Here is a 15,772-nt window from a genome sequence, read left to right as displayed (position 1 = left end):
TAATGTCGCGATGACAAGAGTTTTTTCATCCAGACTCTCAAACCATTCGGTTTTCATTCGGGTCCTCTCTAATTTTTCCTCGTATGAATCGAGGATATACAAGGTCCAGTTTGCACTTGAAATCCCAGTTATTTTTATTGTAAAATTATGCAGTAGAAGGAAAATAAAAACAAATATTCTGACAAATGCAAATGGCGGAAATCGGAAAAGCCGCTGTAAATATGAAAATATTTCATCATATCTATTGCAAAACTGACAACGAGGATTAGTTAGAAGCATTCCTGTTATCTCAACATGTTTATTACATTCAGTTCGTGTGGGAAATATGATTTGATTGATTTTATCGAGATAGAAAAAGGGGGGAAACAGAGGTCGACTAAAAATTATGAGGACGAAGCCACTAATTTGCGCCACGATTACATTACACGTTGTGTATGGTGCACTACCCTACGGAATTGAGCAACTGGTGTCTTCTTTATTATATGGAAGATAAAACAACAACTTAAATGAAGAGCAAAATTCATTTTTATTCAAAATTTAACACAAATACAATTACACCTTTTACCTGATAATTACCTGAAAATTCAGGTAGCCTGATGAAAATTTTAATAAAATTATTGCATAACAGTTCATGCTCTCCTGAGCATTTTTCATGCAGTAACTTTGTCTGTATCTTTTATAATAAAAAAGATACAGCAGTTTGAAAAGGAATATACTTTTCTAATGAATGAACACAAAAAGAATGCAGCAGCAGCCATTTTTCATTTTTTTGTGCAGCGTTGAAAGTGTTAAAATAAGTTAAGGCTCCTGACTTGGAACAGACACATACATAATTGGAGGGATAAAAATGGTAGCATGTGACCTGACCTTCTGCAACTTCATTTTCTGTTTTTTGTTTAAAAAGTTATTTTTTTAATGTTTATGAGAATTTATCTTCATAAATCCATCTTTCAGGAATGTGTGGCATAATATTTGTGGTGACCATAAATGTCAGTTTCAAAGTACTTTTAATGTAAACAAAAACTTCATTCATTTTATGATTATATGTTTTACATATATTTTTACACCTGATCTTTTAGATATACCTATATGAGTATGATGATGACTGTGAACCAGTACAAAGACCAAGACAATGTCTTCCATATGCTCTGATCACATATACAAAGATAAAAGATGTCCCTCAGACTCCAATCAGTGGAGCAAGTGCTAGCAAATACAACAGACCCTACAAACCTACAGAAGTCAAGGTCACAGAAACAAGTGAGCTGACCTCAATCCCTGTTCTCCTTAATCGTAATATGAGTGAAGCACCTCCGTTAAAAATAACGTCTGCTCCGTCATTCATTAAAAATCCAAAACACCAATTAAGTAAACAAGAGAGGAGGGAATTATTTGAAAGACAACATGCTGATTCACTAAGACGACAATCTCAGGAACCAAGGCCTTCGACTGAATCTTATGAAACAAACAAAATCTATTATACAAATACTGATTATTCAAAAACTCAAACACGTCAAGATCCAAGAATGAAGAATTTACCATTTGTTCCTCCACAGCCTGCAAACATTGTAAAACAACAACAATCAACAAATACCATGGACCCAAGAAGGTTATCAAATGAGAGACCCATTAGAAGTATGGGATACCAGAAACAATTATCTGTCAATATTCCACGACAACGCCACATGTCTGGTGGCAGCCCATCTCCTGAGGGGGATATAAGTGATGCTTTAACAGATCTTATTGTCAAAAATCAAGTAAAAGTAGATGCATTTGGTAGACCTGTTTTGGCAATACCTAGCCCTGTAAAATCTGAAGAGGAAAAAATGCAAGCTATAAATCAAAAGTTTGCAGAAGAAATTCAAAAGCATTTACAAATGACTGGTCCTATTGATGTACCTAAAACAGCAATGGAGGAGGACTACACACCCCAGCCAATGGAAATTGAGAGTTCTGAATCTCTGGAGGACAGTAAACAGGATAAAAATGATATGTTAGAATTTGACAGTAAAATTTCAGAACTTTTAAATGAAGCTAGTTTGAAACCCATTGAAAATGTTGAAATAAAGACCCAACAGGAAGTCAAAGAAAGTGGAAATGAAAAGCCTTTGGATGATTCAGATGATGAATTGCCAACATTGAAAAGGCCAAAAGCTAAGACTATAGATACTTCAACTGTAGAGGAAGATGATGATGATGAAAAGTTAATTATTGCTGATATGGATGTTGAAAGTAAAAAACAGGAAGTGCTTGAAAAAAGAAAAAGCCATGAAGGATCTCTTGAGAAAGATCTACTTACTTTTGTCAGTCGAGAAGACATTAAGAAAAAAGATTCAGGCTCAGATAATTTAAAATTACAAGAAGAGCAAAGTAAATTAAAGAAAAAAGAAGAAAAAGACAAGAATATAAATATAGTTGTTGTAAAAGAAGAAACTATGAGTAAAGAGGAGCAGATGAAGATGCAAAGAGCGAAAGTACTCAAAGAAGTTCAGAGTATGTTGGAAAAGACCAAAGAAAAATCTGTTGATAAAACAGATGATGATATAAAAAAGGATAATGAAACATTGCAAAAAGATTCAAGTAAAGAGGTAGAAAAGGGGACTGAAGCAGAGCTACAGACTGAAGACAAAAAAGATAGTACTTCAAAAAATGAAGTAGGAAATTTATCAAGTGAATATATAGACTATGATTTAAGTACCTTTAGTTCTGATTCTGATAATGAAAGTGTTAGATCTGATGATAGTAAATCAAGTCACTCTATGCCTCAAACCTATTCAAGATCACCAATTTATGATGACAGCCCAATGAAAGTAGACCAAAGAGGTCCATACAATGTGCAAACAAGTCCATATAAAATGCAATCCAAATCGGACTCATGGGTTAGCAGAGATTTATATAATGCTTATCCTGACCGAGTCCAACAACCAGGATTAGATAATAGACCAGAAGATAGAAATCAGAATTGGTCACAACCAATGCATAGAGAACAGATGAATCAGCCACCCCTACCTGAACATCAGAGTCAACCACCAATAAACAGACCCCAAAATCAGCTACCACATCCAAGCCATCATCATTATCAAACACCGGTTTCAAGTCATCATCAGCCACCCACAACAGGCCAGCATCAAACACCAATTTACAGTCAACAAAATCAGCCATTTATACCAGGTCAACAAAATCAACCACATTTTACTGGTCATCAAAATTTGCCACCCGGGCAACAAATGAATAGGCCACCAATGCATGGCCAGCAAAACCAACAACCTTTTCCAGGTCAACAAATGATAAGGCCTCCAATGCCCAACCTGTCTCCTGTACCTAACCAACAGATGATAAGGCCCCCTATGCCAAACCAGTCACCTTCTGCACCTCACCAACAGATGATAAGGCCTCCAATGCCCAACCAGTCGCCTTCTGGACCTAACCAACAGATGATTAGGCCTCCAATACCCAACCAGGCGCTTTCTGGACCTAACCAACAGATGATAAGGCCACTAATGGATTTTCAGCACTTTGAAGGACAGTCCTATCAACCCAGGAGACATGATGATCCTAGAAATTATTCATCACAGTTTCCCTTCAAATCTAGATCAGACACTGACATGGTGTATCCACCACACCATCAACAGCATTCTCAAGGTCATCCACAAGGTCATCTTCCAAGTGCTTTTATGCAGGATACAGACTACAGACAACAACCAAATATGAACTTTTTAAATGTTCCAGACATGGATCATAGGCAACAGTCACTCATTGATGTGAATCCTGAAACTGGTGATGTTGATTATCGTAGACTGAATCCAGTAAAACAACCACAGAGCCAACCACCAAATACTCCGGACACCAGGAACCAGTTTCCACCTAATCCTAATATGCCATTTAATTCACCACCATTACATGTAAATATGCCTCCTCATCCTTCACCTCAGCATTATAGTCCAGAGGGAGCCACTCAACAGTTTAATCCTAATAATCAGGGCATGCTGAGTCCTCCACGTACATCTAGCTGGGGTAAAACAGAAACTATTGGTTTAACCTCACCTTCCAAAGAGAAAAAGATTTCATTAACAGCCTATAAAGCAAGGAGGAAAAGTCCAATCAGAGATGGTAGTTTTGAAGGTCAATTTCCAACCTTTGATTTGGATGTGAATAACCTGAAAAACATCTTAAAAACAGTAAATGTTGTTTCTGCTCTCAAGAAAGACTTTGGTGAATCTGAGAGTGGAGATCCCATTGACGGAAGAGCACAAAGATATATTGATGATGTTACAAAAGTTAGTCCGTCAAACATTAAACATACAGGAAAACTGGCTTTTTTAAATGACGTTCAAGATGATGATGGACTATTTAATTGTTACGGTGGGGAGAAGATACCAGGAATATCTCCTCAAAATATAACTTCAGGACCAATAAGTATTTCATCTATACTTGGTACCAATGTTGACATGAAGAAATTTGATGTTGATATGAGGCAGGACCAAAGACCTGACCAAAGACCTGATATCCTGGATGCTCAAGGAACTCCTTTAAAGGTATGATTAATGTACAGGTAGTCTATTTTATATTCAGTGTTGTACAAATTATATATGCTTTTTGTGTATGTTTATTGTATTAGTTTTAAATTATATTGTGGTCCATCAAAAAACACAGCCATGTGGTGGTCCATCAAAAACACTACCACAGTGGATTAAGAAGAATATACTGGTAAAAGGCAGGAAATCGTCTCATATCTTGAAAAACAAAATTTAAAAATAATCTGACAGAGTAAAAATATTTGGTATGTGTAGATCTTTCTCAATTACTATCAATATTATCATATGACCCTTTATATGAATTATATCCCAGAAATGACAGACTTAACCAATTTAAAAAAGAAATAATAATAGATACACAAAATATGTTTGAGTCAAAACTGATCTTCAATACTAGAGTTTTGAAGCTTGACATTTTGACATGACAATAAATAGAACATTTGGATATAAGACACAAAAAACTAACAAAACTTAATAATTTTCTTTGCAGTAACACAGTCCAGCACCAAATTGTTGGGAAATAATCATATGATGCCCTCTGGCATCTTAAATTTGCACATAACAAATGAATAAACTAAACTAAAATAGCTTTTCCTGTGAAATCTAACGGTCAATTTAAACCAAAAATGGAATTGATCATTGCAATATTATTAGAGATCATAGATTTACATTTGTTCTTCTCACATTTCATCAGTATTATGTATATAGATGCAAGGTTAATAAATAGGACCTCTGGAAACCTCAAACATTAATGTGTTAGTTAACAGTCACAGAGACTTTCATTAACAAGAAAATAGCAATTAATTCACTTGAATTTTGACAAACCACAAACTTGCAATCAAATCAAATCATATGCATGCGCTATATATGTATTAAGCTTAAACGTACTGTAAATAAGAAATTATTGTGATTTTTGTAGAATGAACAAAACATTAATTTCTGAATTTACAGTGTGTTTAATGAAAAATCCAAAGAGATATTATCATAAATGTCAGTATATTGCAGTGTTTTTTTTGTATTATTGATATTATTGCATTTCAGAAATATTACGGCAAATATCCATGGGAAGAATTGCATGTATGTACATGGGAACCACTACACCATTCACTACTAATACATATCTGGGCTGAGGACACTCACTCTATATATATCTAATGTTTCTCTTACTCATTTTATAGTATAATCTAGAGCTATGATTTTAACACCATTGCTAAAGAAGATGAGGAAATCATTTAAATCGCATAATGTTTTTCATAAATTTAAAATTATTGGTAAAATTTATTTTTTTTACATTTTTTTCTTAATTTGAACCTGTGCCTAAAATTTTTATATATGAATATATGGATTTAGGTTACCTCATCTGTTAGTAAGTAATTAAACTGTGTGATATTTCCTTTCATTGATGACGCTTCTAAAATTCAAATAGAAACTAAGTAAGATAGAAGTTTTAGCATTCTGTTTAGAAAAGGCCATTTTGCTTTAAAATTCTAAAGGCAAAGTGGAGAATTGTTAAAATTGCATCTATATAGAAATTGAATTCCAATGGTATTCTTGAACTAAATTGATTTAAAACATTTCCTGAAATGATAGTTTTGTGAGTGGTAAAATTTAAAATGGAAATTTACAGCCTGTATATTATTATTAATTTTTTAGGGAAAGTGGAAATATTAATTTTGGATTGCATAGTTAAGGGAATAATAACATTAACCTTACCAACTTTCCTGCACCAGATGCGCATTTCGACAATACATGTCTCTTCAGTGATGCTCGTGGCCAAAAAGCATATTTCTTGAATTTAATTTATAAAGATTACCTTATTAAATCTTGAACCATACAAACGAGTGACATGCTAGTGAAACATGGAAGAGTAAAATAAGTAAGAGAGGTTAGGTTAAGAGGTAAAATTCATTAATACTTTATCATTTTGATTTTTGTTTTTGAGCCAGCCAATTTGATGCTATGTCACCACTCTAGATATCAAGATGGGACAGGATACTGAATAAAGGCATGCCGTTAAATCATAGTTGGGTAAATTATCAGAAGAGGGTATAATTATTCACTTGTAATTTGCCCTTGAAGTGAAGCTGACTGGCTCAATTTCAATTCTATTAAACTGCATAAAGTTCCATCTGTTATAACATTTTGGTTAGAAATATGATTGTAATACTTGTGGAAGCAGTTGAATATAATTCAGTAAAAAATTAAAAAAAAGAATAGTTTACATTTAGTATTTTACAAGAACATTATGCTCTTTTTTGGAATAACAAAATTCTGCCAGAATAAAATCTTCAAAAGTAAGAAACTTTTGAAACAAATTCCATCTTGATCCGTTTTGAAACTTAGTAAGAGGGCTTCCAACAAGTTCTTTCAATTAAACAATTGTTCTTTAATTTAATATTGTCTATATATTCTCATTTTTAAGATTGGCTGGCTCACAGCATCAACAGCGCTTTGACTAATACCATATTATTTTCAGCAAATATGACTAAAGGGTCATAGTGATTACTTAGTCTGAGGTTTTGTTGATTTTGTGTTTGTGATTATAAATGTGTGACTTGAAAGTTGGGTTTTAAATCAAGGGTGGAAGTTTTTGAAATACATTGTTAGTCTGTTTATTCTTCAAATACTGGTCTTTTACCATTAACACAATGTACTTACTCATTAAATCAGCATATGTCTGTCTTTTCTTTTTAGTTCAATTCTTTAATTCATGTTTATATCAAAAGGTAGTATGAAATATAGCATTGCATGGTACAAACGATTCAGTACCATTTCAGTCTCCATAAATCTCATTCAAGAATGACATTTTGTTATATTTCTTTTGCATTCTTCTTCTCCCTAATTATATATGAATGATGTTCGTTGTTTTTTTCAATTCTTAATTACTATTGCTATCCTAAATTCAGTCAATTTGGTTTAAAAAAAAAGTCAAGGGTCTATTTTTATTTTATGTTTTCTGGTCTGTGCGTCCGTCTGTGCGTCCGTCCGTCCGTTCGCTTCAGGTTAAAGTTTTTGGTCAAGGTAGTTTTTGAAGAAGTTGAAGTCCAATCAACTTGATACTTAGTACACATGTTCCCCATGATATGATCTTTTTAATTTTAATGCCAAATTATAGTTTTGACCCCAATTTCATGGTCCACTGAACATAGAAAATGATAGTGCGAAGTTCAGGTTAAAGTTTTTGGTCAAGGTAGTTTTTGATGAAGTTAAAGTTACATCAACTTGAAACTTAGTGCACATGTTCCCTATGATATGATCTTTCTAATTATAATTCCAAATTATAATTTTGACCCCAATTTCACGGTCCACTGAACATAGAAAATGATAGTGCGAGTGGGGCATCCGTGTACTATGGACACATTCTTGTTACTAATGTCTTTTAATATCATAATATAGAAAATATAATATCTCTATAAAAGCCTGGTTGTCTCTATCAAATTTTATTTGGTCATGGTAAACTTTGGCCATGGCCAGGTAAACTTTGTCCAAGTCATTGGTTGTCATTTTCAAAGATTTTCATCAAAGCTTGATCAAAGAAAAAATTGCACTGTAATTGGATAAATCCCGTCCAAGAACATCCATTTTCAAGAAAAGTAGGATTAGATTCTATTCCATCCAAGTTCATCAAAGGGTTGTCATTACATGCATTATAAATTAATCAATTTAAAACTTGGACCAAGAAAATTTTGAAAGGGACAAAGGGCATTGAGTTCAATTAAAATTGAGCATCCTAATGAATAAAGTCAAGATTTTTTATTTAAATCTTTACTTAGAATATTATTAATATTAAACTTGAATGAAAAAATATAAATTTCAATAATTTAAGTCCTAAAGTATATCCTAAAATTGCAAGTATTTCTATACAAATAATTTTTTTACACATGATTTAAATAACTAAAATGACTGGCATCCTTCTGTATATACTAGCTAGATACTTCTCCTTGTTTTTCTAATGCTTTGTCATATTTATATTATGCAGTATAGTTAAGCTAGTCACAGGAAACATTTATCTTTTAACTTAGAAATAATATAGTTGAATAAAATATTAAAATTACTTTAGAATAGATTTTTTTTTATGAGAAATAGTTTTCTAAGTATTAGTATTTGCTTTAAATATCGTTAATGTAACATAAGATAATTAGGTACCAGTAGATTCATACAGGATCATTTAGTTCAAGCTTCATAGTACTTATTTATTCATTTTAGTCAATATAGCATATATTTCATTCGTTCTCATTTGTTTTAATTTGGTTTTAGTTTGAATTTTCATTATGCATGAATGCACTGCAATTCTTACATAACCACCCCCTTTAAAATACACCAACCACTCTGCACAAGATACTCCTTTATGATGAACACTAAACCCTCATATCTCTTTGACAGGTACCTTCACCAGCTCATGATACAGAGAATGATCCTTCACCAGTTAGCACAACTTCTGGTAAAATGACACCTCCATCCAGCTGTTCATCACCGAGGGGAGGAAAGAAGAGAAAAGTGAAGTCAGGAATGATGGGATATGTGAAGAGAAAAAAGAGAAAGAAGAAGAAAAATTTGTTTGATAATGTATCTGATATAACAGGTGAAACTGGGAGTGTTGCCTCATCTGACTTGCGAAGTAGTATAGAAGATTTAGGACGAGTTCGAGTCATGTCCCTAGAAGAAGTTGGTCTAAACCATTGGACTGATGCCATTAACCACCCATCTTTTCAACCTAGAGTAGTTTTAAAAAGGGTAAAAACTTATTTAAGCTTAGTTGTACTGTTAAATTAATCTTTAAAAATGACTGGTTACTAGAAAATTTGAACACAATACAAGACTAGTTAAGGAAAAAGAAATTGCATTACAACAGTTAAAGTGTCCACATTTTCTGTATCTTATTGAAATTGACACCACAAAACAAGCTGTTCCAAAGGAATTTAAAAAAAACATCTATTTTTTAGTAATATGTCCAATTTAAAATCTTCTCCCTGTATACTGTAAACCCAACTAATTTTTGCAAGGGTCTTATTTTCACAATTTTTGTGAGAAGAAAAATATCGTGAATATAATTCGTCACAAATATGTAAAGCTTGGATTATTTTACTGCATCAGGTAAATTAGAAAATCGTGAAATCAAATAGGTGCAAAAAGGGCTAGAAAGGGCTAATTGGGAAATAAAATATCCACAAAAATGAATTGGTTTGCAGTATCTTCAGGAGTAGAAGTTTATTTATTATATTACAATGTAGTACCAAATGGAAAAAATATTCTGGAATATTATTTTCTTTTGAATAGATACAATGAAATAAAAAGTATAGATTTTTGTTCCTAAAGGAACAGATATAGCATTATTCCTAGAGGATAACAAACAATTTTAGAGGAACTTCTGTTAGGAGCCTCATTTTCAATGCTATATTTGCTCCTCAATCTTTGTTTTCTATCATATTTAAGGAACTTCAAGACACAATTATAAACATCATAGATTGTATAAGCATTACATTTAATAGAAATAAGAAGATGTGGTGTAATTGCCAATGAAAAACTTTCCATCCATGACGCAATGTGTAAAAAGTGAACAATTATAAGTCAAATTACAGAGTCTTGGCTCACACTGAAAAACAAGCTACATGTATAAAGGGCCCCAGAATGACAAACTTGTGTAAAACAAATTAAACAGGAAAACCAAGGGCTTAATCTATATAAAAAATGAGAAACAAGAAACACTTTATGAATCACACCAACAAACAACTACCACTGAACAACAGACTCATATCTTAAGACAGGTGCAAACAAATGCAGAGGGTTTAAACAATTTAACAGGTGCCAACCTTCACCCTAACCTGAAACAGTAGTATAACATTATAGAAAGACTCACTACAAATATCAATTGAAATGGCTAAACTGTATCAATAAGACATATTCACAAAAAAAAATTGATTTGGAAAAGAATTATATTGCCCTCCTTTGAATTACAGACTTATTGTTGCTTAAGAGTCTATGGCTGTCTAAAAACATGAAAAACAGAAAAAATGACCTTAAAAAAAATGAATATGTGTGCATGAAATTTTTTTAACGTCTATTTCAGGAAAAAGAAGCAGAAATTGGTGCAGCAAAGATTGCAGAAAGCAATGAACTGAAATCTGAAAAAGAAGCTTTAGATTCTCAACCAGAACAAAAGAATACTATGGTTAGACAATGGGTAGAAACGTCTCACAAGAAAATTAAACTTATTACATTGAAACGAACTAAAGAGGAAGAAACAGCAAAGAGTGAAAAGCCTACTATTCTGGAGGATGTTATAGATATCGATGGTTTAGTGGAGAAACAGATAGCTCAAGACATGGCTAAAAGTGATGATGCCATGTCAATCTCTTCATCTAGTGATATCATTTATCACAAACCTGGACCAAAGTGTAGCAAAAAACCATCACCGGCTCATCAGTCAATACCAGTTCTCAGTAAGAGAAAGGTTTTACCCACACAACCAGTTAGTGATTCATTGTCAGGTACAATACCAAGAAGTCAGGATCAAGTTTATCTGCAGTCATCTCAAGGTCAAGTTCAAAGAGCAGTACCACCATATCCAATAGCAACTGATATTTCTGTTCCGCCACCAGTTGTTTATAGTACATCATATCCTCCACTATCTTCTTATCCAGTGCCATCATATTCAAATCAAAGTCACAGACTGCAAGGTCAAGGACAATTGAATCCCCCTATGCCTGTGGCGCCACCATTTCAGTATCCAAAGTCATCCATGGGTAATCTTCAGCATCCACATTCAGCCTTTGGACAAACAGATTTTAGTCAGCCGCCCCCTCGATTGCCTTCTACACCATATCCACCAAAACCTATCATAGGGACACATGTGAGTAGTACAACTCCACAATCCACACTTCATTCATCAGCACCTCCAAGTCATACATCATTGACAACAAATCAACAAATACAACATCCTGCTAGTCAGCATCAACCAATTCATCCACAAACAACTCCTAGTCATTTGAGCATTACTCATCCTGCAGAAATTAGAAATCCATTGCAAAATCATCCAGGACAACCTCGTATACTCTCTCCCGGCATCCGTCCAATTGTTGCACAGGCAAATTTTCTTAATCGTCCAAGATTGTCACTGTACACACCACAATCTTTGGCGGGATCAAATGAACCACAGACAACAACAGTAGTTACTACCTCAGTATCATCAAATCTTGTAGAGTTGTCAACACCAACAGGTTCAAAGAGACCATCAGATTTAGCAGATTGGTTTGCAGATAAATTGAATCCTAAAGCATCTCAAGATACTGTTAATGATCCAATTACAAAACTAGAAGGTAGTACTATTATTAAGCCAAAAGAAGGAACCTTGAGGGAAGAACTTGAAAAATTGAGGAAGAACAAGCTTGAAGAAAAAGAAGACCCCAAAAAAAGAAAATCTAGATCTAAATCTAAAGAAAAATCACCTCAGCTAAAAACTAAAAAGAAAAAAAGAAATCAAAGCAGTGATAATAATAGTGACATATTTGAAGATTCAGAAAATGATTCAAAACGAAGCTTGTCTAGTTACTCCCCAAGTAGTAGAGGAAGTAGTAGAAAAAGATCTCCAGAATATAGACGTAGGTGGCCATATGATTCTCCAGATATTAGAAGAAAATACAATTATTCACCAAGAAGGAGAAGGTCCCGCACAAAGTCCAATTCAAGGTCACGTTCTAGGTCAAGATCAGGATCTAGGTCAAGGTCATATTATAGAAGATCAAGATCTAGATCAGGCTCAATAAACAAAACTGGAAGTAAGGTACGAAAATCTCCTAGAAGAAGTAATTCAATAGATGGAAAATCTAAGGATCTTGAAAAAAATGTTTCAAATAATAATTCTACTGCAGGAGAAATGAATAGAACTGATTCTATTAAAGCAAAAAGGAGATCTAGTACATCACCTGATCACTCTAGGAGAAGGAGAACTCCAGAATCATACAGATCAAGAAGATCAAGTAATTCTCCAGAAAGGTGGAAGAGAGGAAGGTCACCACTGAAGAGGTCGAGTAGTTCTCCTGATAGCAGACAAGGGAAACGATCTCCAGAATATAATAGATTTAGAAACAGAATAAGATACACTAATTCACCAAGAAGAAGTGTCTCGCCTAGACGCAAAAGTATATCGCCAAAAAGGAGAACATTTGAATCTAATCGTATTTCACCTCAAGTCAAAAGCAAATCCCCTAGGCGTAGAAGTATTTCACCTCAAGTTAGAAGTAAATCACCTAGGCGTAGAAGTATTTCACCTCAAGTCAGAAGTAAGTTGCCTAAGAGTAAGAATATATCACCAAAACGTAAAAGCATTTCTCCAAAAAGATATTCTTTGCCAAAACAAAATAATACTACAGAATCAAAATCATCAGGAAATACTGATAAAGTATCTAATGAAAAAGAGGTTGAGAGTCCTGCAGATACAAATAATGAGGTTATCATACCAAATGAAGCACTTTTAATACCATTTTTGAAAGCTCCGTTAACACTGGCCAGTCAACGTGTACAGTTATCAGCAGAAGATAATAAATGGACCAAATCAAACTTTACAGAATACACTATTGATCAAATTACAGAAGAAGACCAGAAATTGCAAGAAGAACTTGAAAGCCTCGAGGAACAGAAGAAAGTTCTAGAACAAGAAGATAAAAAAATGAAAGAGGAAATGATGAAAAAGGAAGATGCAAGAATTAGGAAAGAATTGATTGAATTAGAAAAACAGAAAAAAATAGCAGAAGAACTGCTTGAATTACAAAGGCAGAGAGAATTTGCAGAAGAATTAGTTGAATTAGAAAGGCAGAAAAAACTTGCAGAAGAATTAATAGAGTTAGAAAAACAAAGAAAAATTGCTGAGGAACTTGTAGAATTAGAGAAGAAGAAAAAAACAGCTGAAGAAATTGAAGAACTAAATAAAAGAAAACAACAATTAGAAAAAGAAGTAGAGAAATCAACAATGGTAGATATATTGGCAGAAGAAAAGATGGATGTGTCAATTGACGATGATAAGATGATATCAGATGAATTAGATGAGCTGGCTCAACAGAAAGAGAAGCTTCAAAAGGCATTAGCTGCCCTGGAAAATATAGACAAAGATTCTGATGTCTGTGAAATTGATTCATCAGGTTTGGAGGACGGAGAAATCGAGGATGATTCTGAAGATGAGGAAAAGAAAGATGAGTCTAAACCTGGAGAGGATAAACACAATCCTATAAGAATAAACTCAGTAATAGATTTAACTGACAGACCACCTTCAAGAGATAAAAGATCATTGCCAAAGGATTTAAAAAGGTCTCCTTCAAGGGAGAGACGAGAATCTTCAAGTGAAAGAAGAGATTACAGAAGGTCTCCACCCTATAAAAGAAGGTCACCTTCAACTGATAGAAGAAGATCACGGTCCAGGGAAAGGAGAAGAACAAACTCAATTGGATCAGATTATTATGATGATTACAATGGACGTCCTTCAGATGATAAACATAGACAATCCTTGGAACACTCTGACAAAATTAAAAGGCAACATGCCAAGGAGATTGGAAATGTATGGGGTGCTATGATTTCTCACAAAGATACTAGGGTGGAACGTGTCAAAGGTGATCCAATACCGTTTTCAAAAAAGACACCTGAGTCTAAGGAAATAGAAGATGAAATGCCCAAGCCTAAATCCCTTGCTCAGAAGATCAGATGTAATGAACTTATTACAGCCTATGATTTGAATCCAGACACACAACGACCTGTCCTGAAAACTAGGCAAGAATTGATAACCTTTGCTGATTGGTTGAAGATGGAGTATGAAATAAGTGATGAAGAAATCGGTAAATACCAGACATATATTAGTTGTGTCCATTTAGATTCCAGAATTGATGAAAATAGTAAAAACAAAAGAAAAACACTGAAAAAAAGATTACGTGCAGAAATGGCATCTGCACAAGAATCTTTAAAAATTGAGGAACAGGAGAAATTAAACCCACAAAGAATGGATAAACCGTCCCGTAATATTGTTGTTAGTGGCGTTAAAGAAAGACTCGAAAATGTAAAAGAAGGTGATAAACGTATCGTTTGTGACAGTGGAGTTCATCAGTTATCTGAAATTGAACATCTTCATCAGCCATTTGATATAACTCGTCAGCAGCTTGTGTCAGAACTTGAAATGGTTCGATCAGCATTAAAAATGTCATGGAAAACACCTAAAGGCAAAGTACCTGATGTTGTCAAAAATGAATCTCTTGGTTTTGGAGAAGGAGATTACGACCATGAGTTTTTAATGAGACATGATCTTCAGCAGTTAGAAGCAGAAATTTTAATGAGAATCAATCATTTTGAGTTCCATGGTGTACCAAACAGAAGAGTACCGGAAATTCTTCTCACCACAAAAGAAAAGAGCATACATTTTTCAGAGGAGGGCCTATTTTTAGTTATGACAGCATCAATCTCTCACAAGGCATTTCAGAATTTACTGTCTCTAAAGAAAAAGTTGGAACAAACAGAAGAAGCTGTAGCACAACTGAATCCTGCTACCCATCATGAACGAATTCTTAAACATTTACAAGAAATAGAAGTTTTACATCAGTCAAGGAAGGCTGTCATGCTGACTATAGCAGGATACCTTACAAAGAAGCGTTTTTCCAAACTATCAACCAGACTTAAGTACTACAAGAGATGTATTCACTACTTCAGTGACTTGAGGAAACCAGAACTGGTGTATTTGAAGACTACTGTTGCTGATGTTGAAGTTCATTTGAAACTTGGTGAAAGACTTCTGGTAAGATTTAGTACTATATATTGAAATAGATAGGTTACATTTAAGAAAAAAAACAACATCTAAAATATGAAAATCATCATCAAATAAAGAAATTTTTTATGTAATAATCATTATATTATATATAAAATTACAGTGTCATAAAAGTAATATCTTAATCTAGTTAGCAAGTGGTTGTAATACTTGATTCATCTGTTCCAATAGCTAAAATTTAGCTGAATACCTAAGCAATATCATGCTGTAAAGAGTGACCTTTAAAAATTCTTTTTCTTGGTAAGGCATGTTACAAAGAACCAAACTTTCAAGAACGATTATCGTACTTAAGACTCAGAAATAAACCAATCAAAATACTGAATTTGATGTTTTAAATACAAATTGTGTACCCAGAGTACTGAGTCAAGTTAAATAACTGAGATCCAAGATTTTAGTAGAATGGGAAAGGAGATAAGCTGTGGTTTATTTATGGCACTAT

General features: G+C 33.7%; 1 protein-coding gene across 2 annotated transcripts in view; it reads left to right on the top strand.

Moving 5' to 3' along the window:
• Nucleotides 1–15,772, top strand: part of LOC139487863 (uncharacterized) — a 39,887-nt gene that overhangs the window by 17,922 nt on the left and 6,193 nt on the right. The window contains exons 7-10 of one of the 2 annotated variants that reach the window (XM_071273031.1): nucleotides 1,080–4,535; nucleotides 5,577–5,612; nucleotides 8,919–9,269; nucleotides 10,603–15,303. In XM_071273031.1, coding sequence (XP_071129132.1) covers nucleotides 1,080–4,535; nucleotides 5,577–5,612; nucleotides 8,919–9,269; nucleotides 10,603–15,303 — 8,544 coding nt within the window. The remainder of the gene's footprint in view (nucleotides 1–1,079; nucleotides 4,536–5,576; nucleotides 5,613–8,918; nucleotides 9,270–10,602; nucleotides 15,304–15,772) is intronic. The other variant, XM_071273032.1, reaches the window with a different exon arrangement.

The sequence above is a fragment of the Mytilus edulis genome, chromosome 9, assembly GCF_963676685.1.
Source record: "Mytilus edulis chromosome 9, xbMytEdul2.2, whole genome shotgun sequence".
Lineage (NCBI taxonomy): Eukaryota > Metazoa > Mollusca > Bivalvia > Mytilida > Mytilidae > Mytilus > Mytilus edulis.
Note: the sequence above shows the minus strand (reverse complement) of the source record. Positions and strands in the feature narration are given on the sequence as shown.